Source organism: Bidens hawaiensis, unplaced genomic scaffold (assembly GCF_021521415.1).
Source record: "Bidens hawaiensis isolate Kalapana, Puna unplaced genomic scaffold, B.hawaiensis_p1.1 tig00013297_1, whole genome shotgun sequence".
Classification (NCBI taxonomy): Eukaryota; Viridiplantae; Streptophyta; class Magnoliopsida; order Asterales; family Asteraceae; genus Bidens; species Bidens hawaiensis.
The window spans coordinates 137,969-151,829 of record NW_027492126.1 but is presented as its reverse complement, the minus strand read 5'-3'; the positions used below and the strand labels follow the sequence as shown (position 1 = coordinate 151,829).

Below are 13,861 nucleotides of genomic sequence, written 5' to 3'. Positions count from 1 at the left end.
TATGAAAATATGAAAGAATGTATGTATGTATAAACGTATGTACGAAAGGAAGGTTAACAGGTAAAGTATATAATATGCTTCTTCGGATGCGTATATGAAAGCAAGTGTATGGATTGTATGTTACCTGTCGTAACTAGAACTCACTCAGCGTAGCTGAGTTTTAGTATGCACGCATGTTAATAGACTGAAGCAGCTAGTTTGAGAAAGGCACATGAAAGGATCTGAAGGGACTGGCATCCAATGAAGATTGTCATGATGTTTTGATAAACTATGTTATGTTTTATTTTAAAGGACAAGTGGATGCTTCGTAATGAATGGTTGACTTTTATTATTCTGCAAAAATTTTAATTAACTCTGATATTTAGAACTGTGTTTATGAGTAAATCCAACGCTAATGTAGAGCACCGGGATCGGGGCCTTACACACCTTCAACCTGAGTTTTTTTAACCAAAACGGGGTGTATGGAAACAGTATTTACTAAAATGGGGAATTTGAAAATTATTTACCAAAATAAGTGATTTTATGTAAATTTGTCTTTTTCCACTCGTAATCTTATTGGGTAAAAATCATTTCTATTAAAGTTATCTCTTTGAAAAAAGATATGAGTAATAAAGAAAACAAATTAAAAAAATATGAAAGTCATTTTATCTTCATCCTGTTTTCTTTGAAATACTCCAAGAAAATTTTTATAACTCTTTTTTAAATTTAATTTTTTTATTATTTTACAAAACTGATTTAAACCACAACAAAATATTATTATTTTTTTAGTTTTTCTTAATTTGTTGTTTTAAACAAGCTTTTCTTATCAAGGACGTACAAATTTGATTTAGATTTAATATCGATAATGATATCCGGCGTTGTTATGTTATAATTTGTTCAGTTGACCATTGTTACAAGTATGGTATCGGCACTCGAAAACTTAGTATATCCAAAAAAATTATTTGATATTAGAACAATTTCGTTTCAACAAAATCTATGCGAATGTCCGATACAAAAAAAAATAATGGCAAAAACCATAAAAAAAATTTGGGTACCGATCCCAATAAAACGGATAACAATACCGATATTTTTTTAGATAATATCGTTTTGGTTTTTCACGGTACTGGTATGATACAGACACTTTATATAACTTACTATGCACAATAAAGATTTGCTCTTTGTAATGCCTTTTTAAATATGTGTTATGTTGTTGGCCATACCATGGTTATGCTAATATGCTTATTTTATTTTTTATTTTTCTCTTTTATCATGTTCTATTTTAATTTTAAGTGCAATTCATTTTTATTTAACGTTTTTCATTCCGTACAGACCTTTATTAAATCATTGTTGTCAACTATTTTTAAGAAAATGTGAAAAACTTTTAAAAAAATTAAGTTTTATCTTTTTTCATTTTTTAGTCTTGAATTAATTTATATAATAGAAATTATTTTACCCTGAAAGATTAGGAGTGAGAAAAGGGTAAGTTTACATGAAAACACCTATTTTGGTAAATAATTTTAAAACTCCCAATTTTAGTAAATACTTATTCCTCAAACCCTATTTTGGTTAAAAACTCCCTTAAACCTTCAGCGAAAGATTATAAGTATCGCTTAAGTTAAATGAACAAAAAGTATAATGGTTAAGGTCATGATGTTAAACAAAGACCCATTTCACATGTGAACCTTTTTAGTTGTTCAAGTGCTCTGCACGGGAAGAGGTCATTCAGAATCTTAAATTTAAATGTTTTAATGATCACATGAGTTCTAGAACACCCCCCCCCCCCCTCCAACACCCATACCCACCCACACACCACATGTTTCGAGCTAGTGTGCATACCGGTAAGGCATGTGTAAAAAACGTAGAAAACTAGGGGGTTAATAGGTCTTCTTAAAATATAACTTGTGTTAAACTCATTTGAACCTTTAACCAATTCACTTTAATCCTCACCCCGATCGATCGAAAAGTTTCTTCACTAGACGTCTCCCTAAATGGCAGGGATCACCAATTACACGTTTCAATCTTCAAATGAAGTGATCATCTTCTTCAACACACTATGCCAAGATAGTGTGTCTTTACAGTTCTTTAATGGTCCACTATGTCAACATAATGAACTAACTATGTCAAGATATTGTAATCTCTACAAAATAATAACTACAAGATAGAGTTTTCCAGCTAAAAACAATAACATTATGTCAAGATAGTGTTTCCAATTCTAGCTCATCAACAAATCACTAGAACAATATTTTAGTGATGCTTAATAATGCTTTAGATTAAGAGAGGTCTTCAGTATATGTGTATTTATATGTTGTAGAGCTAACGGATGTGGAATAAGGTTGCACAAGACATCCATTTATAGCCCACCATTTGAAATTTGATGTCTTGCATCTAGATGATCGATGGTCTGTCCAATTGACCGTGGACAACCAATCCATACCTTTCTTGATCTTATGCAAGCGAACATTGTATAAAGTCATTTTCCTCAGTTTTTTTTTCATTGACACGTAGATCCATAACATGTTGCATGGTTTAACTTTCATTATCCTTTGACCTTTCAATATATATCAATGTGTTTTACTTAAATGGGCTAACCACTTTATGGTTTATCAAACCCAAATTAGTATACATTTCATTCTTGCATTTGACTTAACCATTTCATCAAACTTAAATCTGTATGTAGATTTAGATGAAAGATATTCCCTAAATGGCATTATTCTTTTAAGTACTACTTGATTTTCAATTAGTATTTATTTAAACAATTTTGTTTTAATTAGTTTATAAACATTTCTTAAGTTTATAAAACTATCTTTCTTTATTTTATAAAATTATCTTAATATTCAATGGGTTAGACTTCATATAATATCATATTCATTCTATGATTTAGATTCTTCATTTAACATATTGTTATCTTGATCATTGTTGTTTAATGACTAAAGATGATTGATCAAGTTTTTAGGGATGTGCATGTTAAATATAGCATCATTGATGAACTTGTAATTTTCTAAGTCACACTAAGTTAATTAGTCATTATCGAAACCATTAAGGTTTTGTAAAGTTTAAACCATTAAGTTTTCCCAATAGCATGTTTTATGTTTGTATGTGTTTCAAAACGTATGTATGCTTATAGAATGAATATAATAAGCGGTTACGTTATTATATGGCAATATCATTGTGGCTTATCTGCAATTGTAAAATTGTTTATGATCAAAGGGGGTCACAATCTTGCATGAAATATGAATAGATCTAGACAAATGAAACTTTTGACTAATAATGCAAGTTTAAAGTATGTTATGAATGAATGTATGTATGTTATATATGAAAGTTAAAACTCACTTAGCAACACTTTGACTAATAATGCAAGTTTAAAGTATGCTATGAATGAATGTATGTATGTTATATATGAAAGTTAAAACTCACTTAGCAACACTGATTTTTATTATGCACATTAGAGCAAGCGCATGCATAAGAATGTTGTGGGATTGGTTGGCATTAAAGTAAGGGTTACCTTGGCTAAGTACTCGCAACCCGGTGTTTATATTTTGTATTACAGATTTGTGTTATGAATTATGTATCTTACTGGAACAAGATGTTATGGCGGTGTTTTGAACGATTCCGATGCAAGTGAATGAAATCTAAAGTTTAAGAACAATAATGCGAATGAGTTAATCCAACTTTGGAAACCCTGGTTTCCGGGCTTTCCTCTCTCTCTCTCTCTCTCTCTCACACACACACACAAAGATAAATTAAACATAAAAAATAGTAGTTTTAAGCCTAATTCGAACTACATATTTAACAAATTGGTGTTTTACTCACTAAGAACTAGTACTCATCAGAAAAATAATCAGGCCAAATTAACTTGTCTTAGTTTTATGTATCTTTATATGTTCCTCCAAAATCTGCTTTCTTCTCTAAAGAATCTTCCCCATTATAATGGAATTTGCCTACATCTTCATGATAAGAGAAACGAGTTGGATTCTTGATTCACTCCCGTAACTATTGAATGGTTTACCATTTCATTGATTGGAAAACAATATTCATCTTCTATATTATCACCATTTGGTACTTCATCAACACGTTATTCTAGCTCATGTACCCCCCCACCCTTAGCTTCGCCTTTTTTGTATCCCACCAATGTTTCAAATCATTTGATGCTGGAAGATATGGTCACAAGCGACCTTTCTTGCTTGTGATGCTAGAATCAACTGATCGTTGGCCTTTAGTCTTAATTTGAATTTGATATCTACCAAACCATGCTTTGGGTCCACTCTAGCTACGCAACTATTATCAAAGTAAGAACACTTGAACATCACAATAAGACAATGTGAAACGCCATAACATTGCAGCTCTAAGACCTCTTCTAGTATTCCATAATAATTACGCTCATGCTCAATGTAAGCCCCCCTCACACATACACCACTATTCAGCGTGACCTGCCCGTTATCATGTTTTTTGGTATGGAGCTCAAACCTATTTACAAAATAATCTTTGTGCAACAAAACCATATGAGAGAGGCATGTGTGCTATGGTTTTCAATTCATTGCTTGCGTCTACTGTGTAATGAGTGACTTAGGATAACGAGATCCTTTGAGATATGGACCCACACTCGTGTTAAAGCCATTTCCTTGTCCATATAGGCCATGAGTTGTTGGCCTTACTAGCTAGTGATTAGGTTTCATAGATACACTTTTTAGAACATTTCATTTTGGACGGTGCAGATTGGGTTCGGGGATGGTATCAGGCTGGTTTTTTTAAAGATTTTATGGTTTGGATTGTTGTGGTATTTGGGTATTGGGAAGGTATTCCTTCCAACTGGCAAATGACAATGGACCAATAAAAAATATACGGAGGATCACACTGCAGATAAAATACTTGTGAGAACTGAGTCCTTGAATATATGAGTTGGGATTGCTTGGATCCCTTTTGTATAATGAGTTTAAACTCCTTGTAGAGAACAAGATGAGATTGTTTTGTAGAAAACAAGAAAGGCCATATTTTGATATGTATGACCATAGATGAGTTTTAAAGAAAAGGTTTAGATTCTTAAGAGCATGAGTGAGCTCACGTGTACCATCACACGGCCCCCCTCACCCACACTAGATGTAGTGTGCTGCATTGCTGACACTCACAAATATTTTTTACAAACCAAAACATTCAATCTTAATCGTTTTAATTTGTAAACAGATATATAGTATCACATCTTAATCATTGTAAAATTGTTAATATATATATATATATATATATTAATTTGTTTAATTTATATAAAAACCAGACCATTTTAGGGTGCTATTGTATATATTTCCAGAAATATTATTAGTAACTCATCCATCTAAAATGATATTGTGTTTCGATTATATTTTACTAGTTTGATAATTGTGTACTACATGAGTAATTTATGAAAATATAAGTAACAGATACGCATTAAACAATAACAATAAACCGCTATACAATAAAGAATAAACATATCAAATACTATTAATACATCATTATTGTACAATAGTCTTTACAACAATTTTAAAATAAACAATACAATACTATTCTCCGAAAGGTTTTTAGTGTTTAACACAAATTCAAAAAATTGAAAAGCAATAAAGTACCCATAAAATATTTAGACAATAACAAAACTCATCATTTATGTTTGCACGAATATTTAGTTATAGTCCTTTATGTTTAAAAATATCCTAAATTGTCCTATATATTTAAAAACCTTGCACAATTCTTTATTTTTACTAACAAATGCCAAATTTCTCAATTTTATATAATTATGGGCCTTGCATATGAAAGCAATGTGGTATTTTACCCTTTTAAGGGCTATTTGAGTAATTAGATTAAAGATTTAGTTTTATATTAAAATACATTTATTTGTTAATAAAATACAAAATGTATAAATAACTCTCTTTCTCTGTCTCTCACACATAAACACACACACACGCGCGTGCACACACACTTGCGCACACCCACCCACACACCCACATGTTCCCTATTTATCCCCTCCACATCATTTTCATCATCAACTCAACACCATCCAATCCACCACCACAACTGGGTTTTTCTACGAGGGGTGCTAAAGAATCTGTATCCGGTCATATAAGACCCATTACATATATATACCAACATGAATGAAACAGTTTTCAAGGTTGCCATCGCCACCGCCTGTTTAGGTCAAAAAAATGAGTTTGAAACTCTAGCCTCAAAACCTTATCAACTGTTTTCTAGTGGTATGGTCAAAACCCAAGCAAAGATTCAACTTAGATATTGTTTCACCTCGATTTGGGATTGTCGGTTTGGAAAAGTCAAATTTAGATGTCTCTCTATAGCGAGATCTGAAACACGGATTAGTAGATCTCCTGTTTGCCAAAATCTTTACCCATATATGAAATAAAGCTTTGTTATTTAGACCTAATTTAAAATATAGATCTAAGACAAGGTTTAGTGTTGTCGTTAGAAGGGGATGTGGCGGTGATGGTGGTGGTTGCCGAAGTGGAACTGTCAAAACTATAGCGTTAGGGCCAAACGACATAACATTATAAGGTTTTTAAACATAAAATATTTTTTCTTACATTTTAGAGGTAAAGGACAACGACTGAATAAACATAAAGGATGGGTTTTCCTATTTTGTCAATTTTTTAACAATGCGATTTCTTATAAAAGACTTAAATAATGGGTATTTTAGTTGTTGCATTATAGTCTATTATTTAAACATATCATAAGAGAACTTAAAGATTACATTATACTTATTTGTCATTGATTTAATTAGACTTTTAAAAAGTTAACCGTGAGAGTGCTAGCAATGAAAGTTAAAAATCTTGTATATGACACCAGATATAAATATGGTTTCAAAGTAAAACTCTATTCAATTTGAATTATTATTGGTACTAACTGGTATATGAAACACGACGGAATGTTATGTATATTCTTATATATAGCAAAACTTGATGAGCGTACAAACGTAATAAAGTCAAACTTTAAAAACTTTTAGTAAGTGTATATATCTTGAATAAAAATGGTTTTTAATAAATAAAAGATAATTATAAATTACAAATGTTTGTAAAAAAATAGAAAGTAAATATTAAATTAACCAATTTTGAATCATAAATTTGATGAATGATATTATTAGTATTATTTTATTATTATTATTAATAAATTCATTAAGAAAAGATTATGTTTAAGAGCGCTCACAACATATGATGTTAAGAGCACCCACAACATGGTGCAATATCGTAAGTTTGAATGAGTTGGCAAAAGAAACAAACAAAGGTGAGCTCAATCCATTATTATGGGATCAAAGTTTGTAGGATTGGGGTTGTTTCTGCAGACCTGCAACAAACAAGGTGGTTGGTTCATTTTCTCACCCTCTCAAATGCATATATACATTATATATATATATATATAATGGGATTTGTAAAAGTTTATAATTATCTGACGTGATTTTGATGTGTTAGTTTTTGAAAGTTTGTTGTTGTGGATGCTCTAATGTGGAAATGAAAAGTGGTAAAACTTATAGATTTTTATGAAAGGACTTGTAACATCCCGTTTTTCTCGTTTCGGTTAATAAATAAAATAGGAGTTATTATGAGTTGGGCTTGTGTTGGGTTAAATAGATATAAGTTATGGACTTGGGTTAAAAAGGAAAGAAGAAAATACCATGGGCTTAAGCCCATGACCCATCATATATAAACAATAATTACTCCATAATCCATTTATTTCACATATTCCATACACCACCCTAAACACACACTTAAGCTCTATCTCTACATATTTCTTTCTCTAACCGAAACCAAGAAGGAAAACCAAGTAACGACCTGAGGTAATGAAAATAGGATAGTGTACGGATCCAAAACCGTTAGATTTAGTCACGAAACGACGGGCCGACACCTTTAAACCGTTAAAGTCACGATATCCGGATGGAATCGGGTATGAACCGAGCAAAAGATGAGCCTAGGGGTCACCCTAGCTCAGATCTGGATCGAACGAGACGAAAAACGATGAAAAACAAGCGAGATCTCGCTTTTCCGGCAAGATCCCGGTTTTCCGGCGACGACGGCGCTGGACTGGCGGCGCCGGAAAGGGGGTACGAGGTTAGGATAGTGTCAGAGAATGTCTGACATTCTCTGATCTAACCCTAATTCATGAACGGAAGTTTAACGAACTAGCCTTAATTCGTATTCAAATTCGTTAAGGAAAGAATGACGAACTAGCCCCATTCGTTAATGTCCAATTCGTTATGAGGACCAGTTCGTCATAAGGTCCAATTCGTTATGAGGACCAGTTCGTCATAAGTTCCAATTCGTTATGAGGACCGGTTCGTTATAATAGCCAATTCGTCATGAAGGCAGATTCGTTATAATAGTTAATTCGTTATGAAGTAATGAATGAGTTCATTCGTTATGAGCCTTCATTCGTTAAGGACTGGTTAACGAACTGAAGTTTGAAGAATGATGGATAGGTCCCTAGACTTAGAATAAAATGGATCAATTACAAAGAAGCCCTCGAACTTTTTAAGTTAGCGAATAAAATAATAATTAAAATCCTAATGAAAAACGTGTTAAGACAGCTCGACCCCAACCAGGGGCTCTGCCCCTTGGACCCCGCTAGGGGCTGCCGCCCCTAGAATCCCGCTTCTAGGGGCGCTGCCCCCGGACCCCCGTTTGTTGAGGGTTATAACTAGACTAGAAATGCGATATGAGTAGTGATAGTTAATTGATACGTGTAATCGTTATACAATTAGTCGCGCACAGGTAAGGAAATGAATAACAATTAATGGTGAACGTAACCGTGTTTAGGTGAGTTTCTAGCCCCATCCCTTGTTATGTTTTTGGGGCTGTGTGCATACTCGATGTGATAGTTAATACACTTACCTTAAATGGTAAATGTATGCCATGTATGATTTGTATGTTATTTATGTATGTCTTAAATATGAATGAAAGCTTGTCGGTGCGTGAACGATCTTCGGATATTGCATGTACTGTCAGGTGATGTTTTGATTATACGATTATTGTATATGATGGATGAATGATGTATGTACGTATGAAACTTACAATTATATATATAGAAAGATATGACATGATAGTAGGGAAGAAAGGAGACCGAACCCTAATAATATCCGAGGATGGAGGGTGCCGGACCCTAATAATACCCGAGGATGGAGGGAGACCGAACCCTAATAATATCCCAGGATGGAGGGAGACCGGACCCTAATAATATCCGAGGATGAAGGGTACCGAACCTTAATAATATCCGAGGTATGTAGGGTGAAACGCTCTTTATAATGTAAGGTTAGTTATGAACATATATGTAAGAATGCTGAACATGTTAAGTATGTAATGCGTACATTCAAGCACGTATATATGTACGTAAAGTAAATAGTTTTATTAACTAGAACTCACTCAGCGTAGCTGACTTTTAGTATGCACGCAGGTTAACAGATCGAGAAAGCTGGTTTGAGCAGGACACATGGCGATATTGAAGAGGTTAGCATATAAAGATTTGCCATGATGTTTTGATATTATCATTTATGTTATATTTTAAAAGACAAGTTAAGAATGTTTGTAATGAATGGTTGACTATTATTATTATTCTGCGAAAGTTTTAATTAACTCTGATATTTGAAACTATGTTTATGAGTAAATCCAACGTCTAAAGTGGGGCACCAGTAACAAAGCCTTACAACTATATACATAGATATAGATTTCTAATACGTTAAACAAGTATAAACTCAAGCTTATCAAACCAATCAAACGAGTTAGAATGAGTTTAAAACTATCAAAAGGTTATTCAAATAAACGTGCAACTTTAAAAACTATTATATTTAATTATGGTAATTATATATGTTTTAATGATATTATGTTTTTAATCATATTTATTATACTAGTTATTATTTATATAATAAATGTGGAGACTTCTTGTGAGCTTCTCTTGATGTATACAAGAGACTAGGGGAGAGTGGACGACTAGAAGTCACACGAATCAAGTTCCTTGAACGGGTAGATACTGACCCACGTCAAACGTTGACAAGTCAACCCACTTGGAGTAGTTAGTACTTATGTTTAATGTTTTATTTGTTTTGAAACTATCTAATAACAAAGTACTAAGAGATGGACATGTAGGGAGAAAGAAAGATTTCATTGTGTTACAATAATATATAATATATATATATATATATATATATATATTAAAATAAAAATACATAGTTTTACAGGAAGAGTAGAAATGACATAAAAGTTAGAGTTAGGAAACTATGTAGCCGGGTAAAGTTAAAATACAAAGGGGTTAAAAATAAGAAATGTGAGAAGGAATAGGATTATGACACATGACAATCTTCCCATCAACATGATTTTAGGAAGGAAGGGTATTTTTGGAACTTTTTTGGTTTATTTTTTAAACCCAGATTCTTATCAATTTACACCGTATACATGACAATCGACCATCAATAAGAATGGATCAACAAATCTAAACAAATTATGCATCTTAATCGGTGAAATCAAATCGAAGATTAGAAACTCAAGCTATGAACGATGAAGGATTTGGTACGAATTCAGATACAAACTCTTCCAGGAACGATGATGGATCTGGTACGATTTTTTCTCCATATATTTTGATTTCATTGATTGAATCAGTTTAGTTCATCCGATTTTTTGATTCAAAGTGTATTGAATTGATTTAATGTTTTGCTTCAATTTGAAAAATCGATTTTTTTTGGTATTATTTGATTTTAGTTTACAAGTATTGTGCCTTTTTGTAACATCATTGTGTCTTACTGATAAAATAGTTTCTGCTAGCATTGTGTTATATTTATATTGAAATTTGTGTATACTTAACAGAGTTTTATTGATTTAGATGTTGTAGTTTACAATGAACTTGGTGAAGAACGTGTATCCCCGAGGTCTGGAAAAATATATTACAAACCTGTTGTGAGTCCATCACTTAAACCTGTTATAGGTATGGTGTTTGATTCTGTTGAGCTTGCCTATGCTTTTTATGTTATCTATGCTCATGCTAGTGGTTTTAGTGTTAGGAAGAATAGTGCATACACTAATCATGGTCTTCTGAAATTGAAGTATTATGTTTGGTCTAAGGAAGGGTTTAAAAGTGGAAGTGAGTATACTACATTAGATGATGCAAATAATGGTAAAAGAAAGCATAGGAAACCATCGAAGAGAACCGGATGCGGTGCACATATTAAGTTTAGGTTGAACGATAAAAACAAATATGAGGTTTATGTTTATGAAGAAAAGCATAACCACAATTTCATGCATAAAGATGATATTCAGTTTTTAACATCTGCGAGAATGGTAGATTACGTAAAAGAAAGTGCTATTCAAGTGTTGTCTCAAGTAAATCTAGGGCCTGTTAGAGCGTTTAATATTTTGAAGAGTTTCTATGGTGGTTATGAGCAAGTAGGTGTAACAAAGAATGACTTTAAGAATTTTAAGACGCGTCAAAGTGAATACATTAGTGAATACAATGCAGATATTGTAAATAAATGTCTTGAGAAGAAAAAGAAGCACTGTCCTAATTTTTCATTTGATTACACTATTAAAGAAGACGGGACTTTAGGTGGGTTGTTCTGGGCTGATGAGAATTCAAAGAAAAGTTACTTGGTTTTTGGTGATGTTGTAGGGTTTGATGTGACCTATCGATCAAACAAGTAAGACTCAGAATTTCATTGTGTCTTTCTTCATTCATTGTGTCATTTTTTTTGTCTTTAACTTTTTGATTTTGTTTTCTAGGTATGATATGGTGTTTGTCCCTTTCACTGGTATAGATAACCACAATAGGAATATTACACTTGGTGCTGCGCTTCTTGGATCTGAAAATGCTAACTCATACAGGTGGTTATTAAGGGTATATACTCATGCCTTTGGTTCTGCACCTAAAGTAGTTGTTACTGACCAAGATGCTGCTATGAAGTGGGCTATTTATTGTTTTTTTTCCTTTTATGTACATTGCGTCTTTTTTATGCTACTCTATCTAAATCGTGTATTTTTTCATGTTCAAATATTTGTAGGTTGGGCCAGTGACGCCTAATGTTGCTGAGTTCAAAGAAAAATTAGCTCAGATTGTGTGGACAGATTCTATCACAACGGATGAGTTTGAAGAGAAATTTCCCTCAATTCTTTCTGAATATGGCTTAAGTGATCATGAGTGGTTGGCCGATCTTTATAAGATTAGAAAAGACTGGATACCTGCGTATTATCTACCAGAGAATTTTTCTGGACTTATGCGTACCACGTCAAGATCAGAAAGTGAGAACCATTTTTTTAACCAGTTTTGTAATCCAAGATCAACATTAGTTGAGTTTTTTTGTCACTTTGAAGCGGTAGTTGAGTCTCAATGGAATGAGCATAGAGGAAATGATCACCACTCTCGATACACCATTCCTGGATTTATGAATCCAACGTTCGTTCTTGAGAGTCAAGCTGCAAAACTTTTTACACGGACGATTTTTTTATCAACAACTGGAGATAGAGGATGGTATTCATAGTTGTGCTTCCGTTACTAGACAACCAGTTGGCATTTTTTGAAGTTTGAAATTGAGGATTTGAAGCAGCCATGCTCTACATTTTTTGAGGTTTCAGTTCCTGTTTCTTTTTTTTTCTTATATTTGCTTTTCATTGTGTAATGTTAATGTTATTCATTTGTCATTATATCTTTTCTTTTTTGCTTGTGTAATATTTGTGTATATATGTTAATCCTTTTTGTATGTGTTCTTTTTGTGTAGGTTATGTATCTAGGTGCAGATCAAATAATATCATGCAGCTGTAGAAGATTTGAATTGTTCGGATTACTATGTAGGCATATTTTTTTATGTTTTTAGAATTAGTTTCGTAACAGAATTCCCAAAGAAGTATATAGTTAGGCGATGGTGAAAGGAAGCTATTTTTGATACATCACTTTCTTCTTTTAGGCCCGAAGAGTTTGGGGAAAATCGTGCATATGTTGAAGCTGTTCTTCGTCAACTTAGGTTTGCTCACGAGTATAATATAAGTAAATTGGTTAGTAACGAAGAACAATTGTGTCTTTATAGATATTATGCCAAAGGTTACATGTCTAAGGCTGATGAGGCTCAAGTTGTTGCCCTGCCCCCAGCAGGAGAGATAGATATGCATAAATGACTAGAATGAGAGAACCATGTAGTGTTACAATCAGAAATACTGTTAGAACAAGAACAAAAGGTTGTCGGAGTCATAAACGTTTCAAGTCAGCTCGTGAGATAGCAATTAGTAAAGATGGGGACAAACAAAGGGGATGTGGTTTCTGCAAAGGTGTTGGTCACAATATACACACTTGCAAGTTAAAGTTAAACTTACAAAGCATTAAAGAGAATAAGCAACAACCAGTTCAAGAGTTTCTTGTTTGCAAGATTCAGAGTCTTAATAAATTTTTACTTTAGTTTAGTGTGTAATAATGGTCATTCTCTCATAATGGAATTTTTTGGTCTGAATTGAGTGGCTTACTTTTAGCTTTTATTGTGTTATAATGGTCATTGTGTCATACTAGAATGTTTTTGGTCTAAATTTTAAGCATTAAAGAGAAAGAAGCAACAACCAGTTTAGAAGTTTTATTGTGTAATGATGGTCATTGTGTCTAATTCTCATTGCGTCATACTAGAATTTTTTGGTCTGAATTTAGTGGCTTACTTTTAGCTTTTATTGTGTTATAATGGTCATTGTGTCATATTTTATATATTGTGTTATAATGGTCATTTTGTCATACTGGAATGTTTTTGGTCTAAATGTAAAGCATTAAAGAGAAAGAAGCAACAACCAGTTCAGAAGTTTTATTGTGTAATGATGGTCATTGTGTCTAATTCTCAATGTGTCATACTAGAATTTTTTGTTCTGAATTGAGTGGCTTACTTTTAGCTTTTATTGTGTTATAATGGTCA

At 32.7% G+C, this 13,861-nt stretch overlaps 1 protein-coding gene across 1 annotated transcript in view; it reads left to right on the top strand.

The window, feature by feature from the left end:
• Window positions 1-13,088, top strand: part of LOC143543762 (protein FAR1-RELATED SEQUENCE 5-like) — a 28,052-nt gene extending 14,964 nt beyond the window's left edge. Inside the window, exons 2-6 of the mRNA XM_077036013.1 lie at window positions 10,794-11,620; window positions 11,703-11,817; window positions 11,981-12,447; window positions 12,881-12,937; window positions 13,001-13,088. Of these exons, the coding sequence (XP_076892128.1) occupies window positions 10,794-11,620; window positions 11,703-11,817; window positions 11,981-12,447; window positions 12,881-12,937; window positions 13,001-13,088 (1,554 nt within the window). The remainder of the gene's footprint in view (window positions 1-10,793; window positions 11,621-11,702; window positions 11,818-11,980; window positions 12,448-12,880; window positions 12,938-13,000) is intronic.
• Window positions 13,089-13,861: the final 773 nt, after the last annotated feature.